The sequence below is a fragment of the Eleginops maclovinus genome, chromosome 10 (assembly GCF_036324505.1).
Source record: "Eleginops maclovinus isolate JMC-PN-2008 ecotype Puerto Natales chromosome 10, JC_Emac_rtc_rv5, whole genome shotgun sequence".
Lineage (NCBI taxonomy): Eukaryota > Metazoa > Chordata > Actinopteri > Perciformes > Eleginopidae > Eleginops > Eleginops maclovinus.
In genome coordinates, this window is record NC_086358.1 from 4,053,685 (window position 1) to 4,070,055 (window position 16,371).

A 16,371-nucleotide genomic window follows, 5' to 3' on the forward strand; every position below is an offset into this window, starting at 1 on the left:
TCTCACCTTCCAGCACATTATTCCCCCCAGTCCCACATCTCTTCTGATTGCCATTTATTTCTCTTTTATGTTAACGAATATTTCTTTTGTAGAATTTCACCTTTGACACAGAGATCAATAAAGGCGTATGAGTGATTGCAAGCTGACCTTTTCCATAGGAGTCCTTGATATTAATTGAGCTGACTATAAAGATGAAGTAATGGCCTTACAATACAGTTTAGTTTATGGTTCACAAAGTATGACTGTAAATATGTCAACATCCATACTGCTTTTCAAATGATTTCAGCTTTTCCCTCTGAAGTCCACAACCAAATAAATTCACTGCCTTGCCAAAACAAAAGGTGCCACTCTAATATTTCGTTGGACCGCCTTTAGCTTTGATTACGGCACGCATTCGCTGTGGCATCGTTTCCACAAGCTTCCGATTGATGACGGGAGATTCGGACCACAAGCACAAAGTCTTCTCCAGCACATCCCAAAGATTCTCAATCGGGTTCAGGTCTGGAGTCTGTGGTGGCCAATCCACGTTGTCTCATGCTCCCTGAACCACTCTTTCACAATCTGAGCCCGATGGATCCTGGCAGTGTCCTCTTGGAACATGCCCGTGCCATCAGGGAAGAAATCCACTGATGGAATAACCTGGTCCTTCAGTATATTCAGGGAGTCAGCTGACCTCTTTCTTTGGGCACATTTTTGAACCTAGACCAGACCAACTGCAGCAACCCCAGATCATAGCACTGCCCCCCACAGGCTTGTACAGTAGGCACTAGGCATGATGGGTGCATCACTTCAGCCGCCTCTCTTCTTACCCTGATGCTCCCATCACTCTGGAACAGGGTAAATCTGGACTCATCAGACCACATGACCTTCTTCCATTGAGTCTAATCTTCACGCTCCCTAACAAATTGAAGCCGTTTTTCTCCGATTAGCCTCACTGACGAGCGATTTTCTTACGGCTACACAGCTGTTCAGTCCCAATCCCTTGAGTTCCCTTCGCATTGTGCGTGTGGAAATGCTCTTACTATCACTATTAAACATAGCCGTGAGTTTTACTGTGGTTTTTCTACCATTTGATTTCACCAAACGTTTAAGTGATCGCCCGAGCACGATCATTCAAGTTTGGAAGAGGATGTTTCCCCCGCGTCCTTCCAGTTTTTAATAATGCGTTGGACAGTTCTTAACCCCATTCTAGCAGTTTTACCAATCTCCTGCTTGATGCATGCCAATAATTTGACACTTCTGAAACAGATTAACATCTTTCCCACGACCACATGACTGATTAACAAATGAGAAGCGACTCACTGCATCCGTTAGGGTTAGCATGCGGTAATCATCCAATGAGAGGCTCTTACCTATTTGCTTAGTTAAATCCAGGTGGTGACCTTGTTTTTGGCCGGGACAGTGTAGATGAACAGAACAAAACAGCATTACACAAAAAGGCTTTTTTTATTCAACTGCACTTAACCCGCTTTCATCGAAAAGGATTTAACACAAACAAATCTGTCCTGTCCGTTTTCCTGCTTGAAACAGGGCGCAAGAATGGGACACATAATACGGGAAAATGTAAATGAACTAGTGGTTGTGATGTATTGCATTTCTTCTTGGAGGTTCTGCAGCATGCATGTTTTGTAATGAAAGGATCCTGGAAGTAGAATTGATTGATAAATAAAACTAAAATGGCACATAGAAACCAGAAAAAGGACAAATGAGCGACATCTGAAAACATATTTCCATTCATTTCCAACACAGGCGAGCAGGGTTTGTGCTCAGTCACAGACAAAATCTGCCTGTAAACAAATGAATGAAACAAACCTGATCTATTTTACAGTAGAGACACAACGTCTTCACAGTTCTCAGGCGGATTCTTCTCTTATTTTCTGAAACTTAAAAAGGACGTTCAAAAATCACATTCTGCTGATGGCGGGAGTTTTTGCACCGGAACAGCTCCAAGGCGAGGGCTTGATTGAGATAAATCATACTTCCTGTTACCCAGTGTCTCCCTCCGCACTTCTCCTCCAGTTGTTGATTTTGGCGCGCACACACATGTAGAGCATGTTCAACAGAAGAGCCGTTTAGCACTCAAAATGCCAACTGTGACAGACCTGAGGAAACAGAGCATGACCTGTTCTTGTTAATGACCGCGACACACATTCAAACTGGGAGGATGGGCGGGAAAGCATAAAACATTTCGCACATATTAGTAAGTCAAAGTAAATAAACCAAAGGACAGCACGGCGCCATAGTGGTCGCACAAGGCCCTGAGCAGTCATTATTTCATGTGGTAATGTAAAATGTGTTTTACCCAGATTGAGTTTGTCCTTGGCGGCCCAGCAGATGCTGTAGTGTTGAAGAAGTTGTTGCAACAGCTCCCTCTCATCCAGGAACTCCAGACGCTCAATTCTGGAAGAAATCAAATAAATACTGTAAGTATGTTAAAGGGGCCCTGTTATGCTTTTTGGGGTTTTCCCGTTAGTGTGTTATATAGGTTTTTGTGCACGAACGTGGTCTGCAAAAAAACCTCCTTGTTGACTTCAGTAACATGGTGACATCACTATGTAACACTTGGGCGAAACATGTCATAGTAGAGACGCCAATTACAAATATGAACTGAAAATAAGTCTGTTCTGCAATGTCTCTCAGGCTGCTGATTAAAAGGCGACACACTGTACTCTCTAACGGTACCAGAATAGGCCTTATGGATCAAAGACCTTGCAACATATACCAGTTTGTTGATGCTCATGATGTTCTTTCAGTTTTATTGACGCATGGTTGGCATACTTGAAGCGTTTGAGACTTTTCCTTGCTGACACATGACACCATTGTGAGACACTCGAACTTTAAATTCACCTTGCCACATCGTCCTGGGGCAGCATACTGTAGACCGTCATCATGTCCAGAGCGTCAGCATGTTCCCAGCCTGTCTTAAGAAACCGCTCCTTCTGCAAAACACCGTCAAATATTCAACTGAGATAATATGAACCGGATATCAAGGACGTTTCCATAGAGTTCTATGATGCAAGCCCTTTTCCACATGTTCTATATAATCTTTTAATACATGTAGCTGAATATAAAGATGGATTTCTCCATATGAATGGCCTTACAATACAATCTAGTATCTTCATACATTAGCGAATAAAATTAATCTCACATTTTGGACTTACTAGCCTCACTCAACTCCTAATAATCCTTTAAAAATGAAACCTTTGAGACTTTTTGGGGTGTAAAATATCGAGTTTGGAGGTTACCTGGGTGTCCAGAGACTGGCAGGCCTCCACTCCTGCCAGGTTGCACTGGCGCCGCTGCAGGTTCTCGATCATCACCTGGCCAAATCGATCGCTCATGTTCACCTGGAAACATTAAAAACACACACTTTTTTCTATTAAAATACCTTCACACAGAAAACCAAGACCCTTGAGGTGAAATAACAGAAGCAAGCAACGTTTTGTTTTCCCGTTTGAAGACATTTGTTTTGTTCACCTGTTCGTAGTTGATGAACATGGCGGTGGGGAAGGTCTCTGCAGCCCAGTGAACGACGTTCGAGGACTGCGAGGGCGTCATGTAGACGAGCACACACTCCGACAGCAGCAATGTAGGTAATCTGGTGAAGAGAGAGCAGCAACACACTTAGCCACAACAACATTCCTGGAAATAACTGTAATCTGCCAACAAGCCTCTAAAATGGGCCTTAATGTACTTTATCTGGAGCCATAGATGCATCAATGTAAACTTTGTGTTAAAACTCTGTATTCTCTACTCTATGTTTAGCTAAGATGAGGGTCAGTAACAGTAAAGCTGTTCATCAATACATTTATTTTGGCCCGATATTTGAGGGATTTTCTTTGAGGGAGTCTTTCCTTGCAAGAGTCTTAATGAGTCGTGTGCTGTAGAGTCTATGAAGACCTCTGAGACAAATCGGTTAGTTGTGATATTGTGTTATATAAATCATATTCAATTGATTAGTTGGAATGTTTAATTGTTTAGTGGCTCACGGGAGACAGCAAAGGCATTTCCTTTCCACTGAGTTGAATTGAAACATCTTACTGATTAACTGACAAGGAGACCTCTATCCTCTCTGACCTTAAAACTACCTGCAGTCAAATCTATGTTCTTCCCAGAAGTAAATTACACCTTCACTCCAACATGAGTGTGGGTAGGCAAAAAAGTGATGACCCCATCACTTAAAACAAAGACTCATAAAAAGGCCTAAACTCACACTCATCCGGCAGCTTCCCGGAACATTCTTGGTGAAAATTCCAACAGATAAATGAATGGAGATGGAGCCAAGGAAAACATCCCATCGTACAAAGAAGGATGTCTCTGCCATCCAAGTACCAAAACAATCAAGTGGCTTTGTCCACTGACAGCCATAAATTGATACTGTACTTCACCTAAAACCTTAGCCTTAAATAGTTTGGTGTTTGCTCTATTACAAATAACTAAATCCATGGCAGTAACAGTGACTTCTGTTCAGAGAAACACGTCAAAACCTGGTTAAATACATGGTTTGCAAGACATGCTACATATAGAGCTGTCCATGGCCAAACCCCCGCCTACATTCACAACCTGATCCAGGCTTACAGGACAAACCGGGCCCTGAGGTCCTCTGAGCAAGGCCTTTTAAGGGTGCCACGGACCAGGCTAAAAACTAAGATGGATCGTGCCTTTGAGGCGGTGGCTCCAAGGCTTTGGAATGAACTCCCCCAAGGCCTGAGAGCCACTGTCTCAGTGGAAATGTTTAAGGGGCAGCTGAAGACTCACCTTTCCCGACAAGCTTTTGGGGTGTCGGTGGAGGTGAGTTTTTAGCTGTCCCTACACTGGTGTTCATTTTACAGTTGTGTTTTTTTTGCCTTTTATTGTACATTGTGTACTGTCTGTAAAGCACTTTGTACATTCATGTTCAGAAGGGTGCTATATAAATAACATTTTGCTTACTTACACTCTCCTCGAAGAAACACATTGAGCACTATTTGAGCTACAAGGCTAACTGTTTAAAACTCTAAAGATGTATTTTCTGTGGGGTTTCCCCTTCAAATAAAGCTCCTGACTTCAACATTTCATCTGCACTTCAGCCTTGTAGATACTCATTTGAGTCACTGTGTTATCTAGTGTTACTCACAGAGAGGAGAACAGAGATAAGCTCCAATTCTTGGATTTCTAAAGACATGCTGGGGAAACTAACTGACAGAGAGCAGAGTGAGGGGCCTTATTCTGCCAAAATGAAATATCAAACTCAGGCTAGAAGACACTTTTCTACAAAAACAAAAAAATATATGTTAACATACTCTGGATTTAGCTGGAACTTTTTCAGTTTTTCATCCAAACTAGAGATGTCTCTGAGGTCTGCTCCAATGATGCAGTACCGGTCTGAGTCCAGGCTGTGAGCATCTGAAACACGCACATAGTGTGAGGAAGTTTGAAACAAAACAAGACAAAAACATGTATTTTCTGACCTCAAACACACAATATCTTTATGAAATGAGTGTCACTTATTGTTAATTACCTAGTAGTAAGGAGTCTGTTGAGTGGGTTTCGATGAGGGGTTTGGACAGGGGTGGTTTTGTCCTAATAAGAAAAAGAGAATATAATTCAGAAACTGCCCGGCAACAAAAACCTAACGCTGCACTGCCATAACGCATTTCATTTATCAGGCTACATTATCTGTTATTCCTCTCTGCTGAAAAGCTACACAAAGCTTTATATATATTTATATATAGTGTTAAGTATAGTTAAACCATACCTATATAAATACACATATATCCCTCACTGAATAGAGTGCAGTAAATAAAACATAACGGGGTTTTTTGGTAAAAGGAGGTCAAGCTTATAGTGAATAATGGTAGTCATTATTGAGATATAGTAAACTGTATGTAATACATAATGGACACCCTTGCTTACATGTAATGAGAACATACAGTCTAAGGCAGGGGTGTAAAAATTACGCAGGTCCTTTTGAATCGGCCCTCTGCAAATTCTAAACGTATAATGCAATATGGCCCACAAATTTAACTGTTGCTTCCCATTTATTGTATTTCTCAAATATATATATGTTCAGATATATTAATGAGCCCAATTTTCAAATAAATTCAGTCATTTAAAATTTGAAACATTTTCTAACAAATCTTAGTAAAACGTATTTTTAGAACGAGCTTGAAATGTAACCTTCATATTCACTCTTATTATCAGCAATCTGAAGCTTCTGTTTTAAGGAATGAGCTGCCAACAGAATAAATGAAGCCCTAAAGAGAGACGGGATGTAGGCTGTTCTTTTGCTAACTTATAACTTAACTTTTGAGGCGATATTCACCTCTATAAGTGGCCCAGCTCCCCGTATATATTTCTGAATGTGGCCCTCTGTGAAAAAAGTTTGGATACCCCTAGTCTAAGGACACTGAATTATCTTTTAACAGCTTTAGATGTAGCTCTGCCGCCCTCTACAGACGTCGACCCCACATTGCAATACCAAAGCCAGAGGGGAGAAGAAAGAAATGTGTGCCTCCTTATAAAAACAGCCATACTGAGAACCTAAAGACATGTTCCTTATAACTATGCATGTAACACATTTTATAATAATATGTATTTTATAAAATATAACGTGATGTTCTAATGATAATCATAGCATGGTTGTCTTACTTGATATTGTGTATTTTTCTGGCCACAACTGTTGGAAAGTCCACTTCAAAGAACTTCCGTGGCATGAGGTTTTCATCCTGTAAAGCGGGGGGAAAGGGTTGAACTAAAGAGGTTTGTGTTATGCAGAGTTTAAAGCAACATGAGAGCAATGGGGAGTCACATTTAGACCAGAGTTTTTTTTTAGCAAAGAGCAATTCAAACCTTCAGTCTCCAGAAGGTGGTGTCCAGCCCGGCTCCCAGGTTGATTACCTGACAGTCACACTTAGTCTTCCTGAGGAACGCGTCCAGAAGACGGTTCACTCCCTGAACGCGGGCATAATAACCTGTCATAAAACAGAAGGTGATAAGATAAGTTCTGACACCCTTTCTGGCTTTTAATCATAGGGCATTAAATGAATGATGAATAACGTGTAAAATAAGAGAGTGCATCACTCACCTCTGTTGATTTCAGGTGCCTTCCGCTCCCCTACGGATCTTACAAAATACTGGATATAGGGGTCCTTCCAGTAGCTTTTACTGGTGGCAAACCTAGAAAACAATTAGAAATGTCATGAGGAGGTGACATTCATAATGATATGAATTATAAATCAATTCTAGTCCAACAGAATTTAGTATTATTATTTAATAACATTACCCCCTGAATATTAACACGGGATCAACACCTGCCTCTATCGATCCGTCTCATTTTACACGCCTTTTGTTTATTGGGCACCATACCAGAGGTGACTAAGTATATTGAGTGTACATAAATACATACTTCAGAACAGATTTAAGGTCATCGTACTTTAGCTGACCATTTTTCATCCCCTTCCTGTAAAGTGAACCCTGGCATTTATCTTCAGGTGTGCTGGTTTTGAATACAGTTCATATAAACAGAAGGAGGTTTCCCTGGTAAAATCATTGTACCTCTTAATAAAATACTTCAAACACCTCTTGGATCAGCTATGAAAAAGACTAAATGGCAGTGACACTGCAATCTAAGATGCTCTTATATAATATGTCGCACAACATTGGCCATACAATGCAACATTCATGTTACTGCAGCTGTAATATGAATCCAGAAACCTCATCACCTATAATATTCAAACACTCATTTTAATGCATATTTTTACTTCAGTACATTTGGCTGATGATGCATATATTTTTACTAAAGGTTTTAGATGCAGGACTATAGCTTGTTGCAAGGTATGTTCATAGTTTGATATACGTACTTTAACTTAGAGGATCTGCATATTTTTTCCAGCACTGTTCATACCATGGGGTCTGATCCATATATATCACAGAACCCTTCCACTAATAAACCACGGGCAGCAGACTGTATGCGCAGTGTCAAAATGTTGAGAGCCAAGGTTAGCATTCAGACAAGTTAGTTGAGATGTATGCATATGCATTATCTCATATACTTCTTCAAATTAAGTCACCCATTACACACAGATTAAAGCCATGTGTTTGCATGTTAAGTACTGAAGGCTGCTGCAGCACGTTACCTTTTGCAGATGGTTGCATCGTCACAGGTCGCCCTCACGGCTTCATCAGAAGTGTCCGAGTCTATGTAAGGCTGCCGAGCTGCCATTACCGATTCTTGTCCTAAAGTTATCTTTTCAACATTAAATCTGTAAGCGTTCACAAGCTCTTCCAACTGCTTTACAGTGGCTACGTTAGCCACAAGCTAACTGGATAGCTCACTTTTGACAGGTGGGGTTGTTTAATGAAAACAGAGAAGAACAAAATAAAAGCTGTGAACGTAGTCAGGTTGCTCAAATACTTTTGTATAATAAACAAAGTATTAGTTGAATGAAAACTAGCGATATTTAACCAGGGAGTAATATTTTGCAGGCTAATAACAACTCGCAGCAAGAAATGTACGAGTACTTCCGACCAGATGGTAAACACTTCCGGTATGTATTTTCAGAATAAAAGTAACCCTGCAAAAGTAAACAAGAATTGTAAAAAAAGGAAACAATAATAGAATATTCAAATAAACATACAATAAAGTGCCAAAATCCCAGCAGTGCTTTGAATGAAGTAAACTTAATTTAAATTACAGCAATCAACATTGTTTGTAGCATCTTTTACACAAAATGCTTTCCTATTTGGGAATATCGAATAAAATGAGCATGAAAAGAAGGTATAAAAGGAAAATTCAATTACAAACAAGGGCCAATATATAAAGATAAACAGAATACATTGAATGATTAATATAACATTGCAAATAAACAAACTAAATAATCTAATACTACAAACATCAGTAGCCATATTTGCAGCAGGCATACACCAACACACCCTGCAGCATCAACATGTCCTTATTCCTTTCACTTGGTTGTTGTCTTTCTGTTTATACATGAGATTTTAATTTGTTAAGTATTTTGCCTAGAGTGCACTCTCTGCATTATAATCTACTTAACCTTGTACTGTGTTTTGCACTGAGCCTCATCTTTTGGTTGACAGATCAAGTTAAATCTAGGCACAGACAGTAAAAGATGCAGCTGTAGCAGCCAATCACCTTTTCATTCTGGAGATTACTGAATACAGCAAGGGTGATAAAAGTGAAACAATGCTTCACGGTGAAAATATTTTAAAAGGGGGGTTTACAAAGGGGGGAAACAATGAAATGGTGCTTTCATCAATTCCCATGTGAAATATGGAATCCAAGGCACTCAACAACATTTCCTTGCATATGTTGTGGGGGGGAAATCCTGCTATTAAAAACCCAATGCCATTGAGGACACCTCATGGCTCTCAGATAAATGAGATGTTCTTAGTGGCATCAGTGGTGTCTGAATCTGTCAGAAAATCTGGTGCAGCATGTAGAAAGTCACATATGAGAAAAAGAGACTTGTCCCTACTCATCAGAAACTTTAGCATCTATTTAAATATCAATGAAGGTGAGAAACCATTCAGCTGCAAAGATCTCAGAAACAAACTGCATATGGGTTTCATGGACTGTTGAACATCACAGCTTTATTCACAATGTGTCTCTAAGATCATTTCTTAAAGCTGACTTGGCAATATTTAGATTGACAATTTGACAACCAGCTGAAAGACATAGTTAAAGGTGACTTCGATCTAATAGGATAATAATGCCTCTGAAAGAAGCCTGTCTGAGTAATTGAATACTTACTTAAGTTGAATGCCATTAGGAGTCAGTAAAGCTCTATTGCCTTCTCAGCAAAAAGGATGTGGGGTTTTCCTAATGCTATTTCCACTCAAATGAATTCCCTTAACTTAAACTTTAAACCATCTGATTTAAAGGAAGACAATCAGATGAAAATCAGTATTTTGGTTAAAAGCACTTTTATTTTGTTGCAGTAAAGGCAGTTTTGAATCAGTGAAACACTTCAAAAGTTCGTGTTTTGGTGAAAAGTAGTTTTATTTTATTGTCATACAATCTTTGTTGCATTGGTCTGAAGCTCAGAAGTCAGTATTTTTACTCAGAGTAGTTGTTTTGTTGTGGTACAGTCTTTTCTTGCATCAGTGAAATACTCAAAAGTCTGTTTAAAAAGAAGTTTCATTTGATTGTAGAGCTTTGTTACATTAGTTTAGAGCTCCAAAGTCAGTATTTTTAACAATAGCACTTTTATTTTGTTGAAGTACAGGCTTTTTTTTTTTGCACAGTGCTCCATATGTTCCCCAGTCAGTGTCCAGGGGGAGGTGGTGCTCTAACGTGACTTCCTGCCGCCCTCCTCCCTCTCTGAGCGGGCAGAGGCAGAGGTGAGCCTCCGCTGCTGCTACACTTCACTCTGGGAAAGGAAAAGCGGCCGACGGACGGATTATCAGCTCAGTAACAGTTAGCTCGTCGGCTAACGGGTCAACATCAAAACAAGCAACCGCGGGGGAGCCATGAAAACCCTCCAGTGAAAGTTCCCCACGGTTTACCCGGAGACTTTAATGCAAGGAAACGCACAAAAAAGGAGGTTCCCGGATCATGCCTTCGGGAACGGGAAGGCTAGTTTAGGGGCTAGCGAGGCTGCAAACTATTTTTAATTGGCTTTACATGGCTCCTGCTTGTGTTCTCCTGTCATAGCGACAGTTTGGGGAATTAAATAAGAAAAGGAGAGGCCCTTCATGACTAACCAAAAGCCCGGATTTAAAGCGTAATTTGGGAAGAGAAAGCTGGCAAAGGGACCCAAAATGAAGAAGCAGTTCAATCGGATGAAGCAGCTCGCCAATCAAACTGTTGGCAGGCAAGTACTCAAGTCACCACTGGTTGATGAGAAAATAGTTAGCAAACACACTTTTTCCTGCTCTTTTTCCATGCCTTTTTATTTATTTTAACCCCATAGTTTTCATTAACTTGCTTTCTATCAGTTATGCAATGTTGGAAAAAGAGAAATGTGTTTGCAGACTGAATGAATCCATTGCTCTCAGGGGTGGGAGAAGTACTCAGATCTTGTACTTCAGTAAAAGTACCAGAGAGTAGGAATACTCTGTTACAGTAAAAGTCCTGCAATCAAAAGTTACTCAAGTAAAAAACAATTACATCAAAATAAACTACCAGCAGTAAAAGTACTCATCATGCAGATTGGCCCATTTCAGAATAATATATCTGACATGTTTTATCATCATTGATGTGTTTATCACAGCTGGTAAAGGTGGAGATAATATTGATTACTTTATTTACTGCTGGGTAGCTTGTAAATGTACTTTAGGTGTAACTAAAGTCTTATTTAAGTGTTGATTTGTATTGCTTATCATTTATCCAAATATGCAAAGTAACTAATACATAAATGTAGAGGAGTAAAAGTACCATATTAACCTCTGAATTGTAGTGGAGTAGATGAAATAGGATGCAGAAAATGTAAATACTAAGCACTATAGATGTACTTTTCACCACTGGCAATGTTGTAAAAAGAGGAAAAAGTACAGATTACTTTGCAGACTGAATGAACCAATTGCTTTGAATGCCAGACCTGCAAGCCTACAGACAGTTAAACTGGATGTGGGAAAAGCTGTCCTTGATGTGTGCAATCCTACCAGATGTCCTCCTGAAAAGTCTGAATCAGCCATCTGCACGTTAGCACTGTCTGCATGGGAAATAAACAGCAACAGCGAGAGGCCCCATGAGTGTGCATTTTGCTTTCGGTCATTGACTCGCCCTGAGCTGAGTCACTTTCTTTCATTAAAAGGTTTTATTCTGCTGTCAACAACTGTGTGAAATAGCAGAAATGTGTGACGTGCTATGGGAAACATACAGTAAGGCACCAATAGGCCTACATACTTTTGGAAGATTTCCACAAACCATCAGTACAGTAGTGGTGGAATAAGTCCTTCACTTAAGTAAGAGGAGAAATAATTTGATCTTAAAATACTACATTACAAGTATGGTACTTCACTTAAAGTAAATTATAGGCTGAATGTACTTTTAACAGTATTACATCTTGATCGAGTATCATTTTGTCCTGTTTTCATCCCTAACTAATACATGCAAGAGCATTTTAGAGTTGTAGTTTGTCAGTGTGGAACCAATTTTAGATTCTGGGTTGATGAGTAGTACAGTACTGCATTATATCATATCAGCATATCATGTGTTTGACATTCCTCTCCTACAGTTTAGAGCTTTCTTAGAAATACTGATGCAGTGAAGAGTAAGAACTGTATGTCTACTGTATGAGGGATTGAGTTTGCTGTGTAAAATGTGCAAACTTCAAATATGCTTAATCTAGATCATAAGTAGAGGTGCTGCTGCAGTACTTAATCAATACGCTTGATGTGGTATCTGTGAAAGTGGACCAATCTGGTATTTGATCCCGTTATTTAAGCTAGCCTGATGTTTCCTTACACATAAAAGATCATCCTGGTCTCTTCTACCTAGCGAGCCATACACCTTATTAATTATTCATTACAAATGACCCTGGGGTTGGCCAACATCCAAAACCAGGCATACGGATTGAAAAGGTCAAGTAGGTGCATCCAAATATTACCAGGTGTAATGTTTCATATGATGACGTTTTAAAGCAGATAATAAAATGATTACAGACCTTAAATCATGAGTTTATATAGGTGTGTTCCTAGCCTTTGCTGCCCAGTCCATGTCCGGCCTTACTTGCCCCCTGTGCAGCAGAGGGAGGGGTGAGAAGGACTTACAGGACTAACATCCTGCAGCAGTGGATGAGCGGTTTAATACTCTGCACCAAAGGTTTCACTCTGTTCTGATAAAGAGGGAGTAAGAGCCTTCTCCGTTTGTGAAACCCTAGCCGCTCCACTTCAAACTTAAAAGATATAGAACATGTTAATGCGCCTAAGTGATGCATAATTGTCTTTTTGTCTCCACTCCAAAAACTCCCTCTCTCAGAACTTCTAACGGACAGCAGTATCTACGCTGTTAAGATAATCAATCCAAACAATGAGGAGGCATTCTGCAGCTTATTAAGCAGTGCCACTGTCCCTTGAATATCCACAGCAGCAATAAGCTTCAGCCCGGCCTTGTGTTGACAAGGGGGGGGGTGGGCGAGTTAAGCCAGAGGATGTTTTCATCATGAGAGCCAACCTCTGCCTGTGTGTGTGTGTGTGTGTGTGTGTGTGTGGCACCTCAGGCAGACAACGAACGAGCACCAACGTACTGGATGGTACCAGATAAATCCGACAACAGGCTGGGAACAATAATGTGTCAACGCTGAATAGGCAGAAGCGTCGTCGCCACATGAAAAAGCATGATGTATTTCCATGTTAAAGGAGTAGTCACACATTACCTAATGTATATCAATTACTTACCACGTGTTACTTTGAAGTCTTAAAAAGGCCGGGACGTGTCTCCATGCTTTAATGTTCAAAAAGCTCTTTATATTTCTCATACTGCCTGTTCTGCAGCACCTCTTTTCCCCCTCTGTCTGAAACCAGAGCCTAGTCTGCTCTGATTGGTTAGCTGACCAGCTCTGTTGTGATGTCCCGCCCCCTTAGCCTATCATGTACAATGTTTTGGAGCGCTAGCCAATAAGATGTTGTAAGAAAGAGAAACTCCCTCTGGAGAGATTTTAGCCTTTGCAGACCATTTACATGCACTAAAACGTATTTAACACACTCCAGGAAAGGGAAAACCCTAAAAAGCAAAACATATTTACGCACTTTATTTGTTGGCAGGATATAAGTTTCACTTTTGAGTGGTCGTTGCTTCACTGAGTTTCGTTTTCTCTCAAATTCCTAGTTTTGTTGATACTGAAGAAGTGCTGCTTGATCTTATTGGCACTAATCCGATTCCATACTCTGCTTTAAATGCTTTTTACAGATAAACCTAACGTCCCTTCATCTTCCATGCATTCCAAATCATCCTTAACTGAAAACATGAAGGAGCTGCTAGAATAACTAAATCATCAGCCGATAAAATACAGCTCTATTTATTTAAAGAAACAACTCCTGATACTTTGCAGCTGGAATACTCATAACCCCCTCATTGCAGTGCAGCAGTAATTTAGAAGTGGAGAGAGAGAGTGTAATGCAGAAAACAGACATTTGTGTGTGTGTGTGTGTGTGTGTGTGTGTGTGTGTGTGTGTGTGTGTGCAGCAGTGGCTTGCTCGTTTGGTATGGGTCAAATCCCTCTTGCACTCGTACTGTATGCATGCCATTCTTACCGAGTGACCTGTCAGCGTTTGGATCAGGGCAAGAGGCGAGCACGCTCTGCTTTGGCCATTAACTTTTCGCCCTGTTTGTGCATCTGCAAAAAAGTCTGGAGTGCGGAGGCCCTCTGCGCTGCCCCCTGGGTTCCTGTGATTGTGCAAAAGGCAGAACAGTGTGTCCAGCAAGCAGTCGCTCGGAGGAAGTCTCTCCTTCTTCTTCTACAAACAGGAAACTGCCTCCCGGAGACACGGCGGTGGTTTTCTAGAGAAATCTGGGGAGAGATTGATGTGCAGAGAGGGTGAAACTGAGGTGCAGGGAAAAAACAGCATGTGACTCACGCATGCCAGGGAACATGACTTGAAGGGTTTTTCTGGAAGCTTTTTTTAGTCAGGCTATCTTTGAACTCTGTCCCAATACGTGCATGTTTTCTGCAGGTTAACGTGGGCAGGTAGATAACATATGAATAGGATACCAGAGGCAACATTTGCATAATAATAAACTAACAATCCTGCTCTAGCCTCTACAATGAAGTCCATATTTGGCACGGTACATGGGACTTTAAAGATTTGCATTTTTGCTGTTTTGAGATACTGCCGCTCCCCGTCTGTCAAGAGAATAGCCATAGATAAGATCTTTAAAATACATTTCAGAATGTGTGTCTATCAGTGAAATGGTGCTGACAGAGGCTGCTAATCGGGGGGGGGGGGGTTCAAAGGTAAAAGGTACAATCAAGAGGAGGAGGTGGAGGGCTTTGAATCGGTCGAACCTGCAACATATGGAGGCGAACAAACAAAACACATGGCTGAGTTTTTTTCGGAGGCTGATAGAAATTGTCCAAATTCTCAGTCTGCTCCTGTGGTTTTAGCTACTGGAGTGTAGTGGAAGTCACGCTACTGGTTAGCTGAGACGTTTATGTTGCATAAACACTCAACGATGCAAACAATGAGTCAGTTTGAGTCGACAATTATAGTCAAAATATCACATTTTAGTCGAGCTGCATACACAGATTCGCAGAAATTGCTATTTTCAGGCTCTTTGAATGTAGAGATTTTCTGCTTTTCTCTGTTTTCATATCATTATGAACCTATATTTTAGCTTTATGGACTTCTAACACAAGACATTAAAGACCCAGATTAACCAGTAAATCCACAAAATGTCCACTCAGTTTCTACTGATGTCAGTGGAGGCTAAAACGTTGAGATATTTTTATTATAATATAAGGCTTATTAAAGCAAAACATTTGATATTTTGTGAAATAGCCTTTCATAGGGTTGGCTGAGCTGTTCAATACCACTCTCATATCCATCAGTTGAATATCAAGCTATAATGGGTTAGCTTAGTTTAGCATTAGACTGGAAACGGCTAGTATGGCTCTGTCCAAAGCTACCAAAAACCAGCACCTGTAAGGCCCTGTTTAGATGGTGTCACTCAAAATACACAACAACCTTCTTACTAGCACAGTGTTGTGCAATCTAGTGTGCATCCGTTGTGTTTTGAAGTCCTTGATTCTTTCAGGAGGGGGACGTTTTGAGAGATTGTTTCCCCGCAGGGATCAGCAAAATGTCACTGTTGAATTACCAGGATAGGTGAGTCTGGGCGTTCCCCTGAGTCTCCAGGACAAAGGGGTGCGTCAGCTGGGAAGCCTTTTGTGGTTCTGCGTGTGTCAGAAGAAGAGACCGACAGTGTGAGGCTAAGCTGCTGTTTGTTTGCTGTCAAAGTAATTTGTGCTTTCATCCAGATAATAAGTTGGTAAGATGGAGATAAGTGGCACGACTATTGCACAAATTAGGGTGTAGCTTGTTTTAATTTGGGTAGTAACTATAATTTGCGTCAGGCACAGGAAGCTATTAGGTGGTCTTCAGTTGTTTGACATCATTTAGGTTAAAACTAAAGGAGAACATGGTGATACATGTTGACTCTCGGGGTTAAAAAATAAAAATAGAATGTTGTTTTTTGTTAGAATGAATAGGAGTTGTCACAAAACTAGATCAGAAACGATTGTTGAATTAAGGGGGAAATATTGACAGCTATTTAGACAAGCATTTGGTCATATTTGTAGCACAAAATGTTGTAAAATGTGAGATTTGCTGCTTTTCTTCGTCTTATAATCCAGTAAACAAAGTATTGGTGTGTTGTGAACAAAAAGAGCAGTTGATGGACTTTTCCCACGATGTTTTTGGACATTTAAA

The 16,371-nt window shown here is 40.4% G+C and overlaps 2 protein-coding genes across 4 annotated transcripts in view; one reads left to right on the forward strand and one right to left on the reverse strand.

Annotated features, from left to right (window-relative positions):
- Positions 1-1,427: 1,427 nt before the first annotated feature.
- Positions 1,428-8,523, reverse strand: lcmt1 (leucine carboxyl methyltransferase 1). The gene is made up of 11 exons (XM_063892574.1): positions 8,118-8,523; positions 7,067-7,158; positions 6,832-6,953; positions 6,631-6,707; positions 5,501-5,562; positions 5,283-5,385; positions 3,478-3,598; positions 3,246-3,347; positions 2,848-2,939; positions 2,303-2,400; positions 1,428-2,102 (listed from the first exon to the last, which is right to left on the reverse strand). Exons 1-11 carry the CDS (start codon positions 8,201-8,203, stop codon positions 2,080-2,082), a joined length of 978 nt encoding a protein of 325 aa, XP_063748644.1. The 5' UTR covers positions 8,204-8,523; the 3' UTR covers positions 1,428-2,079.
- A 1,806-nt stretch (positions 8,524-10,329) lies between these two features.
- arhgap17a (Rho GTPase activating protein 17a) overlaps positions 10,330-16,371 on the forward strand; it is a 34,458-nt gene continuing 28,416 nt past the window's right edge. For all 3 annotated transcript variants that reach the window (XM_063892541.1, XM_063892543.1, XM_063892542.1), the window contains exon 1: positions 10,330-10,814. In XM_063892541.1, the coding sequence (XP_063748611.1) occupies positions 10,762-10,814 (53 nt within the window). In that variant the 5' untranslated portion in view covers positions 10,330-10,761. The remainder of the gene's footprint in view (positions 10,815-16,371) is intronic.

What these genes read in the sequence shown, in the direction of transcription:
- lcmt1 (XM_063892574.1), bottom strand. Translation starts at nt 8,203, where the DNA reads ATGGCAGCTCGGCAGCCTTACATAGACTCGGACACTTCTGATGAAGCC. An exon ending in AAGTTCCAGCTAAATCCAGA is followed by an intron (nt 3,599 to 5,282) that starts GTATGTTAACAT and finishes TCTCTTCACCAG; the next exon opens with ATTACCTACATTGCTGCTGT. An exon ending in CAAGGACAAACTCAATCTGG is followed by an intron (nt 2,103 to 2,302) that starts GTAAAACACATT and finishes CTGTTTCCTCAG; the next exon opens with GTCTGTCACAGTTGGCATTT.